A 12,986-nucleotide genomic window follows, 5' to 3' on the forward strand; every position below is an offset into this window, starting at 1 on the left:
TAATTAATTTAGGTTTTGATCTTCGACTGTAATAATTAATATTTGTAGAAGAATGATCTACTATATTGTTGTTCCTATGCATATATAATATTAATAAGAAAGATTAATGCTGAAGTTTTCTTTGCTTCATCACTGAATGTTTATGGGATGCTTGCCCAGATAGAAACTGGGGTGCAAATGGTGTTGTAGCCTTTTTTTTTGCCATATCAAGTAGAAAAATTAAAGATGCTAAATATTTATAGTTTAATAATAATGGACAAGAGCAGAGGACCAAATGTTTTATTTATATTAATTATAAGTATTTATTTATTGGCCCATATTACCTTCATCTTAATTATATTTATATTCATTTTCATATTGAACCAATTTATAAGTATTCACTGTTAGTGTTTTCAAAAAAAAAAAAAAGTATTCACTCTTAGTGGTAAAACGTCACCGGATTGCAATTGCAAAAACCTCACAATTCTGCTCCATCGCATCTGCGAACCCTCAGGTGCGAGTGGTGCAGGTGCTAAATTGATGAAGAGAAAAACCCTAAAGAGAAGGGAAGCAATAAGGAGAGGAGAGAGAGTATAATGAAATGAAGGGCACCTTAGCGAGACACTTTCAGCTAGGAAAAGTATCTCTATTTCCTCTCCAGTACCAGCAATCTTCTTCTTTCACCTCAGTTTCCTATTCATCCTCTCGTCTCCAATACCTTCTAGTTTCTGAAGCCGCCTATCCACAGTGCCTTTCTCGTTGGGTAACCCCACCAATAGAGATGTCGATGTTGATGAGAAAGATTTCATTCTCAGTCAGGAACTTTTCTGGTAAGTTTCTCTTCAATTTGTTGTTGTACAAGATTATTAAGCTGTTGTCTTTAGTAAATTCTTGTGATTTTTCAGTTTTTGATAATGGGTTATCGGTGTTTCCTTAGCAATTTTGTAAAATTGATCAATTTTCTTCTGGATTTTTTTGAGGTGTGTCGAGGTAATTGAATAGTAAGGTGCATTCGAGTCTGGAAGTGAAAAATCCTTATTTGAAATCCCAGAAAACGATTGCGAAGTTGATACTAAGTTTAGATTCATTTCAATATAACTAAATGCAAAACTTGCTCCGTGGTGCTACTTCTGATGGTTTTTGAAATCAAAGGCAATTATTTTGGCACCAATTAAATTCTTTTTGTAAAGGTAGAGAAGGAAGGTACCTAAATTAACCTAACCCTTGTTGTTTTGACACTAATTGAGCTTGGGTGAAGTTAACCCGAAGCTCAATCGTGGGTCCGCAGCTTTATAATTTTTTAATCAGATAATGTGGTGTTTGGAGTGCAATTAATCTCAAAATTGCATATTGGTGCATACATGTCAAAAAATTGTATGATCGCAACAAGTTGCAAAGTTCAGGGTATTGTAGCTTATTAGGCCTTTTAATGCAGTTTTGTCGGTTTGTTTCCATTTTACATATTGGTAACCCACTGTAAATTTTTTTTTTTTTTTTTTTTGGTTATATTCTTTATTGCATAGTTCTTTTCCCCGTGACTGATCTAAGACAATGAGTGGCAGTTGTATTTATAAATTTATAGCTGGTAAAACGCCAATAAATTTGGTATCTAATTCAATCTTTGAAACTATTTTTGTTGTATAATATTACTAGTCTGAAGCTCATTTGTTTTAGTCGCTGTTTTTTTCAGGAACAGAAAAGTTTTCTATTATGTAAAGTAAACTTTGAGGTAAATTGAATTTCTGTTTTGACAAATGTCCAAAAACTATTGGATTCATGGCCAAGTTCTTTATGTTCACTAATGCTAAAAGGAGCCAAGCTCACAGCTCATTTGGGCAAAATGCTGCAGAATTTGCCCAAAAGCTCTTACGTCTCTTTTTCTGCATCTCGATTATGTAGGAATTGTAGTAATGTCAGCTCCAAAGATGATGAGTCAAAACATGAGACTGATTGGGAAAGATTACTCAAGCCATTTGACCTCAAAGAGCTTCAGAAATCTTTTAATCAAATCACTCCATTTCAGCTCTGTAAGCTTCTTGAATTGCCACTTGATGTAGTCACATCAATGGCATTATTCCAATGGGCAGGTGCCCAAAAGGGTTATTGCCACACATTTGAGGTCTATTATTTGTTAATTAATAAGCTCGGGGAAGATAAGGAGTTTAAAGTTATAGATAGCTTGTTGTTGCAGATGAAAGAAGAAGGGATTGTTTTTAGAGAGTCCCTCTTCATATGTATTATGAAATATTATGGGAGAGCATGTTTTCCTGGTCAAGCTACTAGGTTGTTGTTGGATATGAAGGGTGTTTTTTCTTGTGAACCGACATTTAGGTCTTACAATGTTGCATTGGATGTACTGGTTTCTGGTAATTGCCCTAGTATTGCATCCAACATTTTTTATGAAATGTTGAGTAAGGGTGTTTTGCCCACTGTTTACACATTTGGGGTGGTTATGAAAGCACTTTGTATGGTTAATGAAGTTGATAATGCCTGCTCACTACTAAGAGACATGACAAGATATGGGTGTGTGCCTGATGCAGTGGTCTACCAGACTCTCATACATGCACTTTCCAAGAGGGATAGAGTGAGTGAAGCATCGAAACTGTTGGAGGAAATGTTCTTAATGGGTTGCAAGCCTGATGTTGATACCTTCAATGATGTCATTCATGGTTTGTGCAGGCTTAATAGGATTCATGAGGGAGCAAAATTGGTAGATCGGATGCTTCTCCGAGGTTTCACCCCTAATGATATGACTTACGGAGTTTTAATGCATGGGTTATGTACCACAGGTTGTGTTGATGAAGCCCAGGTATTGTTGAACAAAGTCCCTGGTCCAAATGCTGTTCACTTTAATATCTTGATCAATGGGTATGTGAAGAGCAGGCGCTTGGATAAAGCCAAGGCACTTTTTTATGATAGGATGTTAAGTAATGGATATAGACCTGATGTTTTCACATTTAATATATTGATACAGGGGCTTTGCATGAAGGGGCTTATGGGTTCAGCTCTTGATCTTGTTAATGAGATGGTTGTCCATGGTTGTGAGCCAAATGCAATAACATACACTATTGTGCTTGATGGGTTCTGCAAGAAAGGTCAACTAGAGGAAGCTTGTCATGTTTTTAATGAGATTTCGGCTAAGGGACTTGGTCTGAATGTAGTGGGGTACAATGCCCTAATATCTGCTTTGTGCAAGGATGGGAAGGTTCATGTAGCTCTGAACATGCTTGGTGAAATGTCGAGCAAAGGATTCAAGCCTGACATATTTACATTTAATACTCTAATATTTGGTTTGTGCAAGGTTGATAAGATGGAGGATGCCTTAGGATTGTATCGTGATATGTTATTGGAGGGTGTTATTGCCAATACTGTAACTTACAACATACTGATTCATGCTTTTTTGCAGAGAGATGCAATTCAAGAAGCACTTAAGCTTGTGAATGATATGTTATTTAGAGGGTATCCTCTCGATGAAATCACTTACAATTGCCTAATAAAAGCATTCTGCAGGGCTGGGGCCATTGAGAAAGGATTAGGATTGTTTGAAGAAATGATCGGGAAGGGTCTAACTCCCAGTACTATCTCATGCAATATATTGATTAATGGCCTGTGTAGAATTGGTAAAGTACATAATGCACTTGAGTTTCTAAGGGATATGATTCATCGAGGATTGTCTCCTGACATTGTCACCTACAACAGCCTCATTAATGGTTTATGCAAGATGGGACGCATTCGGGAGGCTTTCAGTCTCTTTGAGAAATTGCGTGTTGAAGGAATACATCCTGATTCTATTACTTATAATACTTTGATCTGTTGGTATTGCAGAGAGGGGATGTTTGATGATGCCTTTTTACTCCTTCATAGAGGTGTCAATAATGACTTTGTACCTAGTGATGTGACATGGTATATTTTGGTTAGCAATTTTGTTAAAAAGATTGGTCAGGAGAATTCAACCTTCTACTATTCTCAGTTTTAACTGGCTGGATTCACTTGAAGAAAGCTTCAGATATTGGAAGATATGACTTCTTTAGGCATTGTGAATGATCCCTTCCAGTTGCGTCCAGAATCCACAGCAAAAGATTGTCAATGCATTTTCGCACAATACAAATCTGCTATATCCTTCTATTCCCTACTTAATGGTCTGTAGTTGATGAGTTGGCATTTTTGTTGGATTTGACAATAATGCTGATTTGATGATCTTCTATATAGGTTTTGCAGATTGATCTGCTACTTGAGATGGATATCACAATACATATAAGAGGTTGATTCCACTTTAAAAGAGTAACCGGATGAATTTCAACGTAGATGAATATCTGAAGGTTATCCTGGTTTGTAGATTAATGGAAGATGGGTATCCAAGGGGACCTCTCTGGATTGTCATTCACTTGGATACATACTCATCTATGTGGTTGTCCGGTGATTATTTATGTACCCTCTTTACTTGTCCTTGTTTTGTTTTCATTGTTCCTTCGATTTCCATAGTATTACTGATATTTTCTGTTTATTCTGCAGACAAAGGAGCAGAGGTAGCTGTCGAATATTCCTGTATTGCATACAGAAATGATCCATGAGCAGATAATGAGATGAATAGGCTTCTTTTTGTATGATTCCTCTAGCCTAGTGCACCTTTAAATTATTATTATTATTTTTAAAATAATACATAGAATTTCAATTTGTGTAACGCTAAGGTCACCCATTTCAGGCTAAACTATATACAATATAGATATATATTCAATAATAATGATGATGAATATTAAAAATTCAAGATGATACAATGATGTTATAATTTGATATCATCAAAATTAACTGGTGAAGGGGAATTCAACTTGAAAATGGGTCCAAATTGGAATCCTTACTAATAATTTTAAGGGGAATCGATTTTCTTATGATTTGATTTGGATGTGAAAAGGGATTTGCAATCTTGGCAATCGGTTCGAAGGAAGATATAATTAAATCCCATGCAAATAGTATATTTTGATGCTTTAATAGTTACATAAGGAGAGTGTTGACTGACTCTAACCATACTTAAAATGTCGCTGTAAAGATCGTCTTACCGGTAAAATAATAATTACACCAAAGCATAACTTGTGTCGTAAAAAACACAGAGATATATCAGTCAGAAAAATACAAATGAAGAAAGGAGGTGTGGGGATATGCCTGAGATTATACAAACATGAGACACAATCCCAACTTCACATGACATGATTTTTCAGATTCTTATATTTATATGCATGCACTACAAGAATAAGATCGTTTTGGCAGTATCCTTTTTAAGCAATCAATCCTAAGATTACTAGCTATCATCTTTCTTTTTGTTTTTAATTTCAACTGAAAAAGCATACAATCCAAATAGCTATGATGCAAGATTTAGACTTAACGGGGGTATATATACATGTAATAAGTCTACAAAAAAAGAAAAATCAATATTTAACATCAAATAAAATTTTGAAATTTCAGAGAGATATCATGTCTATCAGTAGCTATTTTCATAAAAAAAAAAAAAAAAAAAAAATCTTGTACCTTTATCAAATTTTCATTTGAAATTTAAGGAAATATTTCACGTAAAAGTTTTTTTACATTAAAAATTTTATGAAAGGAGAGAATTGATATGCAAAATTGAAATAAATTCATGTTATATCGTTAGATAGTTTTTAATAGTTTGCCTATATATATATATAATAGAAAAAAAAAAAAAAATGCCGTCCAAATCCTCAAACAAAATTCATGCATCAGTAGCAAGAAAAGACAGGTATTTGATGCCTATCCGTTTGACCAATTTTAGCAAAGTCAACCAATAGACACCTAGTTAATTAACGATAGAGTAACTAATCATGAAATAAAAATTGACTTAATTAATTCTTAAAAAAACATATATATTCATATGTCAAAATGCAATTGTTGGTTTACATCTTTTATACTAAAACACAAATATTAAACTTTAAATCCAAAGTCAACAAAACCCCCCCCATTAATTTGCATAAATGAAGTGGACTTCTATAATTAATTACATTTAATTCTCATAAATTGGCAACGCGTTTAGGAGGCTTAACTTAATTTTAAGCTGCCGCCCCGCGCCTGCACCACCACCACCACCACCACCACCTCCTTCCTTTACCCTTTGAGACGATGGAGTGGCCCAGCTGATAAAAATCCCAAGAGACATGGAAGATCCCCCCCAATTTTATTTATTTTATACGTGTTCTAAAAATATATTTTATTATTAATACATAAATATAATACATTAAATTTCACAACATTATAATAAATTATTATTATTATTATAGTAATTCGGTGATATATCTTAGGAAAACCGTTAAGGAAGTTGACTCGACGTGTGTATATATAGAGGAGAGAAATAGAGTATGTTTCAGAACTAAAACACAGAGAGAGAGAGAGAGAGAGAGAGAGAGAGAGATGAGGAGCCATCAAGTTCGTCTGAACTGTGGAATTACAATGCCAGTTATTGGACTGGGCACTTATTCCTTCCAAAATGATGATGAGACCACACAACTTGCTGTCCATAATGCCCTTCAGGTTCATTTCAAACTTGCTTACTGTGCTCTTCATTCTTGCTTGCACAGTTCTTTCTATACTCATCGCTAATCAAAAGAACCTTAAGCAATTTGGGTTGGAAATCCTTAAATAGGAAGAAGGAATGGTCAAGTTTTAACTCCCTATTGTCTTTTTTGCGTTATGAGATAAATACTCGATCATTTAGCTACTAATTTTCATATATATCCTCTGCAGAGTTTCCTATAGCTAGTACCTTCTTGTCAAGTGCTATTAGAATAGATTCAGCAAGAACAAATTAAAGAACTGGGATTTTAAAGAGGCTAATATAAATTGTGGTGTATATGCAGATGGGCTACAGGCACTTTGACACAGCAAAGGTGTATGGTTCAGAGCCAGCCATAGGAAATGCTTTAGCAAAAGCAATTAATGATCAAACAGTGACAAGAGAGGACATTTTTGTTACATCTAAGCTATGGGGTTGTGATCACCATGATCCTGTTTCAGCTCTCAACCAAACTCTCGAGTAAGAACTACAAGTACAGTATAGTACCGACGGAAAATTTCCCAATTTTCATAAGATCTTCTTGTCAAATATACGCCCAAATCTTTTTCCAGTTGAAAAAAAATACTTTTTTGTTGCACATAATTTTATTAAGATATAAGATCAGATAATAATATAAACTAACAATTAATACAAGTTTCCAAGATTATGGGATAAGAGAATCCTGAAAAATATTCCGATGGAATCTTTATTGTTTGAATATAGGAAACTGGGGATGGAGTATGTAGATATGTATTTGGTGCACTGGCCAGTGAAGCTGAAGCCTTGGGTTAGTTATCCGGTGCCTAACGAAGAAGATTTTGACAAGTTATTAGACATTGAGTCCACATGGGCTGGAATGGAGAGATGCTTGGATTTGGGATTATGTAGATGTATTGGTGTCAGCAATTTTTCCAGCAACAAGATCTTAAGCTTATTGGATTCTGCTTCTGTTCCTCCAGCTGTTAATCAGGTACTGTACTATTACTGTACAATCATAAACATATTATTAATTAATGCTTACTCTGATTTTTACACCATAAAATCATGTATTAAAATGGCAAATCGGAACAAATCAGATGTTAATATGAATTCATGTTTAAAAAAATTTTACTAATTATATGAAATAAATACAAAGTTAAAATCTGAATTAGATTCCATAACTTTCCACGTTATTCAAACTTTCTTTTTAAGTGATTGCTTCTTTAATATATATAAATAAATGAAAGATTTACCAATATCGAGCGTATAGATAAAAAAAAAAAAAGAAAATATTAATGACAAATGACAATCAACTATTGAGTAGATTTGTTACTGATATACATCAATATAGGTTAGAAGAACAATTTACAAACACAAGAAATATTTGGCAAAATAATTTAAAATTGTTAATGAAAGTTCCGTGGAAGTCGTTAGACAAACGGATTTGTAAAAGCTCTTTCTCTAGGTTGAATGAACCAATTAATCATATCTTAAGCAATTTCTAACATTAGCCATTATTTTTTTAAAGACTAAAAGTCAATGGATGATGATATATATATATATATATATATATAAGTGATGAAATATCTATAATATGAGAAAAATATAAAATGATTAAATATAAATTCAATAAAAATCATTTCCATACATAAATATTATAAATATGTTATTTAACGTAAATTAATTTATTTTTTACATTTATTTGATATCCATTAACTTCATAAATTTTTCCATTCACAAATATTATGAAATCGGTTTTTATCATTTTAACATATACATGACAATTATATTAAACATTAAATTTACTAAAATATATTAATATATAATTATACACGTCCAAAGCACCTGCTAAAAGACTAGTAAATACAAAAATCTTTATAAAAATAAAATAAAATAACATTTTTTATTTCTACCCCGCACAAAAAATATATTCCAGAACCCCCCCCCCCTCCTCTTTTTTTTTTTTTTTTTTTTTTTTTTTTTTTTTTTTTTTTTGGCTTTTGGTAGTGGACCTCTAATTATTTCTTAACGCGCGCTCGCTTGTCCTATACTGGAACAAGTAATGGTTCAATGAGCCTTAAAAAGGAGAATTTTGATAATTGAATTGTATGGTGAAGGTGGAAATGCATCCACTGTGGAGGCAAGCCAAGCTGCGAGAGGTGTGTGGAGATTACAAAATACATGTGAGTGCTTACTCACCACTTGGTGGCCCTGGAAATGCCTGGGGCTCAACCGCTGTGGTTGATCATCCTGTCATAAAATCCATTGCTCTCAAACACAAAGCAACCCCAGCTCAGGTAAACATATTTTACTCATTTATCTACTAATTGGGCTTTAAGATGTATATATCACTGTAGGTTAGGTAATAACAAATTCTGATATTTTTGTAGGTTGCTTTAAAGTGGGGATTATCAAAAGGGTCTAGCATGATTGTGAAGAGCTTCAATCAGAACAGGATGAAGGAAAATATTGAGGCCTTGGATCTCAAATTGGATAATCAAGATCTTTTGGACATTGACAAATTGGAGGAGAGGAAGATATTGAGAGGAGAGGTTTATGTTAATCAGACAACAAGTCCATACAAGACAATTGAAGACCTTTGGGATAATGAAATTTGAATATTTGATGGACCTATAATGTTGTTGTATTTCATATTTCTCATTGTCAATTTATCAAATAACAAGGATCCTTCTGTATCCTTTCCCCTGCTCTAGTCTATTACTTTCAGAAATGAAAGATTATGCATAGTCTATAAAGTATTCAATAGTACATTCATTGTGCTTGCTGAAACTTGAAAGTGTGCTATGAATCAACAAGATGTTCCATAGATCTAATGCTATTATACTTTGAGACCAGGAATAACCTAATTAGTTATCTGGGTTTAGTTACAAACTACAATATCAGAATACCAGTGGCAGATATAACATGTCAAAAACATGTTTTTACCTGAACAATTTGTCATTATGTTGGACAGGGCACATAATGTGCACTGAAAGGGCAGCACAGGTTCTGAAACTTCCGCCATCCTTTATCTGTCAGCTTACTTCTCTCAAATGAAGATTAAAAGAAGAATGATCGTTGTAAGATCATTCTGGCCAGCTAATTTTGACAACAGGATGATCCCTATGTCAAAGTACAGGATTTACATTGTTCATGCGGATCATCCGCGTATGGCCACATTGCAGATGCTAATTATCAGATAGCAACTTCAGGGTTTGTGACTTCTTGAAAAATTTACCACCTTTCTTTCCCACACCAGTCCCTGCAAGACTGGATGCTAGAAGAGATTTGGTATCTGGCCTCCATTTCAACTCTTTCATAACAGAGAACAAGGTTGAAAGAGCAGGAGAGACTTCACAATCCTTTATGTGTTTGCAGGACTGTACTCTAAGATGTTGAAGCTCCTTAAAGCTAAGAAGTACAGTTTCCAGGCCTTGTGTTGTTAGCAAGGAGCATCCTTCTAAAGATAGTAACTTTACCCTCCTGTAAAGAAAGTAAAAACATTATCTCCCTGTTATATGACTTTTAAATATTTGAACCCTACACGTTATTTCTAACTCACTGTTACAAATTGATGCCCATCTATGACTAAAATATTATAGCATGAATTATTGAATTCTCTGAAAATTATTTAATCTATTACCTAAGACTTTGTTGAATGTCAACTCCACAACTTGATAAAAAGAAACTGCCAAAATGTGGTCAATCAGATATAGGACAATGTCCCCTATACTGGCCGTAGGATGCATATTCCTTATATACGCAGTTAAATACCAATAATTTGCTGTCACTGAAAGTGAGCATTTCCTAGAGCATATCAATTACTCAAATCATTGAAGTAAACTAAATGCAAAAATGAATTTCATAAGTTTGTACCAGAGATATTTCATCTGCAATAATTCAATAACTTAGAAGCATAACCAACTAACAAAAATAATCAAAGAGAGCACGAATAACCAATTACCTGCAAACACTTGCAGAGCTGAATATGTTATTGTCCAAACCCCAGCAATCCTGAACTACGATTTCCCTAACAGCTTGACAAACCTTAAACATGGCTCTAATGCTCTTTTTATCCCTCAATTGACACTTCTGTAACAGCAACCTCTCAAGGGCGGGGCACGAACCCAAATATTCATCTGGCCCTGGACTAATATCAATCTTCTTACATGAAAGAAACCTCAAAGTTTTCAAATTTTCACAATAAGAAAGTGCACCCAACCACCCATCATCCATCCTATGATCACAGAGGGTCAATTCTTCAAGCATTTGGCAACACTGTCCAATTGCCTTAACCCCATCAAAACTACCCTCACATCCACTAAGCTCAAGCTTCACTAATCTCTTGCACCCTTGAGCCAAAATGGTCAACCCAATATCTGAAACCAAAGAGGTATAAAGGCCATTCACGTTTCCTACAAGTTTCAAGATCTGCAAATTCTCACATGCTGCAATCCCACGCAAGACATTGTCATTGCACTTGTGTAACTCCAAATCTTGCAAAGTTAAACACTCCTCAGCTACGCTCAACAAACCTAACTCACTAGCACCAACCACTACAAGCTTACGCAGATTTGGGCAAGCACTGGCCAATGCTTTTAGCCCTCTGTCAACTATCTCTACAGGCAATAAATTCTCCTCACAAATTCGCCAACTTGGAAAAAAACCAGAAATCTCAGAATTGATATGCATGTAAAGGATACAGTGGTTTAACCAAATACTAGAATTATGAGGGGTAATAATACAACCATTTATCAAATCCACATGCGTAAGATTTGGGAATCTCGCAATTAATCGACCGGATTCAATGAACTCCCAATCCAACACCTTCAAGGACCGCACGAGGCGGCCTTGGAGATTAAGCCACCGCTTGCAAACAAGGAAGTTAGGGTTTCTCTGCGAATCGGGTAGTTTGGAGAGGATTTTAAGGAGAAGCTCGTCACTTAAGAGAAGTGTACGGTCGATTTTGGCGAAATTGCGGATTAGGTTTTCGGCTTTGGTTTTGGAATCTTTCGTGGGGGTAGGAGGACCGGAGAGAGACTGGAGTTGCATAGCAAAGACTACGTGTTTTAAAGGTTTAGTATTCTTGAGCCACAGGTCTGACCAGCTTGGTGACCTCTTCTTCTTCAACGGCGGGTTAAGGTCTGTGGTTGGCTTCTCTGATGAAAACGACATCGCAATGTTAAGGCGCCGGTGCTGGTGCTAATGCTGCTACTCAGGTTTACCTCTGCTTCTTTTGCACACGGACGACATCCATCCTCTGTTCCTCTCTCTACAGATTTTTCTCAGCTACTCCTTGGCTTCTGACTCTCTCTCTCTCTCTCAGTTTTGACTACTGAAGGCTTTGCATTTCTGCATTAAAGATCAGTATTTGATTTTTCCTCTGTAAACTCTCTGTTTCCTTCAAAACCGGATAAGCAGATACTGGATGCTTCCTCTTTCTCTCCCCATCTCTGTATATTTGCTTATTGTATCTCTTGTAATATATCTATGGGGTTCTCTCTGTCTCTCTCTACAAAGTATGGACTTTCTGGTTTTGGGATTTGAGTGAGGTGTGATAGGTGACAGGTGAAGCCTGACTTTGAACAATTTTGCATTTAGAATGTATTACTAATATATGGGAATGGCGCTTTTTGTTTTTATCTGAAATTTGAATTTGGAGACTGTTTGCTGGTACATGTTATGTTATCTACTGTGATTATTGACTCACAAGCTGCAAAAAGCCCTGTACTATGAAGAAGGTTTCTTGTTTTAATTTTTTGGATTGCTCTTATCCGGATTTGGAAAATTTCTGGATTTGGAAATTTGATATTGAGGAAGGACAGAGATGAAACAACTAACTTGAATAAAAATGAACTGTATATAATCCTTTTAGAAAAACTTGAGTTGTCATTTACCAATCAAGAAATAATATTGAAATTTATAAGATTTGCATTCTATATTCTATTCTTTCTTTAGCATTTTTTGGAATAAATTTTCCGAAAGTTTAATAACATTCTAGAAAAAATTTTAATTACATTCTAACTTTTTATGAATTTAATATTAACTAGTTTTCTCCGTTGATTTTCAAGTATTACAAATAAATGTAATCTAATTCATATATATAATTTTTTATTATAAATTATAATATTATGAACAAATTATATTGTTAAAAATCTACAAAAATTCGCAAAAGAGACAAAAACATTTATGAAATAATAAAATACAATTCTAGTAATTAAATAATTTGTTAAGAAAATAACATATTTATAATAATAATACATTATTATAATTTGACAAAAAATATTTTCATAAAAGTAAAATTATTTATCAACCAATTTTAATTTTTTATAATAATTTAAATTTAAATAACTTAATTTTTAGTATAAAATATGATATCGTGTATATATATATATATATATATATATATATATATATATATATATATATATCTATGGTATGGATAGGTTCCTTCCTGGATATATACCTTATA

At 34.1% G+C, this 12,986-nt stretch overlaps 3 protein-coding genes across 10 annotated transcripts; 2 read left to right on the forward strand and 1 right to left on the reverse strand.

Annotated features, from left to right (window-relative positions):
• Positions 1-387: 387 nt before the first annotated feature.
• On the forward strand, positions 388-4,660 carry LOC105648872 (Pentatricopeptide repeat (PPR) superfamily protein). 8 transcript variants are annotated; one of them, XM_020685103.3, is made up of 4 exons: positions 388-809; positions 1,670-2,788; positions 2,954-4,395; positions 4,492-4,660. In XM_020685103.3, the coding sequence occupies exons 2-3, from the start codon at positions 1,781-1,783 to the stop codon at positions 3,953-3,955; spliced, it is 2,010 nt and encodes a 669-aa protein (XP_020540762.1). In that variant the 5' UTR covers positions 388-809; positions 1,670-1,780; the 3' UTR covers positions 3,956-4,395; positions 4,492-4,660. The 8 variants fall into 8 exon arrangements, with proteins under 8 accessions (XP_020540762.1, XP_037491871.1, XP_020540759.1 ...); XM_020685100.3 differs by having other exon boundaries at positions 389-809; positions 1,670-4,118; positions 4,189-4,395; XM_020685102.3 differs by having other exon boundaries at positions 389-809; positions 1,670-4,118; positions 4,198-4,395.
• Positions 4,661-6,366: 1,706 nt separating this feature from the next.
• On the forward strand, positions 6,367-9,213 carry LOC105648622 (NAD(P)-linked oxidoreductase superfamily protein). The gene is made up of 5 exons (XM_012235065.4): positions 6,367-6,513; positions 6,840-7,015; positions 7,259-7,505; positions 8,632-8,811; positions 8,905-9,213. Exons 1-5 carry the CDS (start codon positions 6,394-6,396, stop codon positions 9,130-9,132), a joined length of 951 nt encoding a protein of 316 aa, XP_012090455.1. The 5' UTR covers positions 6,367-6,393; the 3' UTR covers positions 9,133-9,213.
• A 106-nt stretch (positions 9,214-9,319) lies between these two features.
• Positions 9,320-12,247, reverse strand: LOC105648621 (RNI-like superfamily protein). The gene is made up of 2 exons (XM_012235064.4): positions 10,479-12,247; positions 9,320-9,997 (listed from the first exon to the last, which is right to left on the reverse strand). The coding sequence occupies exons 1-2, from the start codon at positions 11,687-11,689 to the stop codon at positions 9,703-9,705; spliced, it is 1,506 nt and encodes a 501-aa protein (XP_012090454.1). The 5' UTR covers positions 11,690-12,247; the 3' UTR covers positions 9,320-9,702.
• Positions 12,248-12,986: the final 739 nt, after the last annotated feature.

This window comes from Jatropha curcas, chromosome 10 (assembly GCF_041381405.1).
Source record: "Jatropha curcas cultivar XTBG-Jc1 chromosome 10, XTBG_Jcur_1.0, whole genome shotgun sequence".
Lineage (NCBI taxonomy): Eukaryota > Viridiplantae > Streptophyta > Magnoliopsida > Malpighiales > Euphorbiaceae > Jatropha > Jatropha curcas.

What these genes read in the sequence shown, in the direction of transcription:
- LOC105648872 (XM_037635943.2), top strand. Translation starts at nt 1,781, where the DNA reads ATGCTAAAAGGAGCCAAGCTCACAGCTCATTTGGGCAAAATGCTGCAG.
- LOC105648622 (XM_012235065.4), top strand. Translation starts at nt 6,394, where the DNA reads ATGAGGAGCCATCAAGTTCGTCTGAACTGTGGAATTACAATGCCAGTT. An exon ending in CTGTCCATAATGCCCTTCAG is followed by an intron (nt 6,514 to 6,839) that starts GTTCATTTCAAA and finishes GTGTATATGCAG; the next exon opens with ATGGGCTACAGGCACTTTGA. An exon ending in GCTCTCAACCAAACTCTCGA is followed by an intron (nt 7,016 to 7,258) that starts GTAAGAACTACA and finishes GTTTGAATATAG; the next exon opens with GAAACTGGGGATGGAGTATG.
- LOC105648621 (XM_012235064.4), bottom strand. Translation starts at nt 11,689, where the DNA reads ATGTCGTTTTCATCAGAGAAGCCAACCACAGACCTTAACCCGCCGTTG. An exon ending in AGCTCTGCAAGTGTTTGCAG is followed by an intron (nt 9,998 to 10,478) that starts GTAATTGGTTAT and finishes CTTTCTTTACAG; the next exon opens with GAGGGTAAAGTTACTATCTT.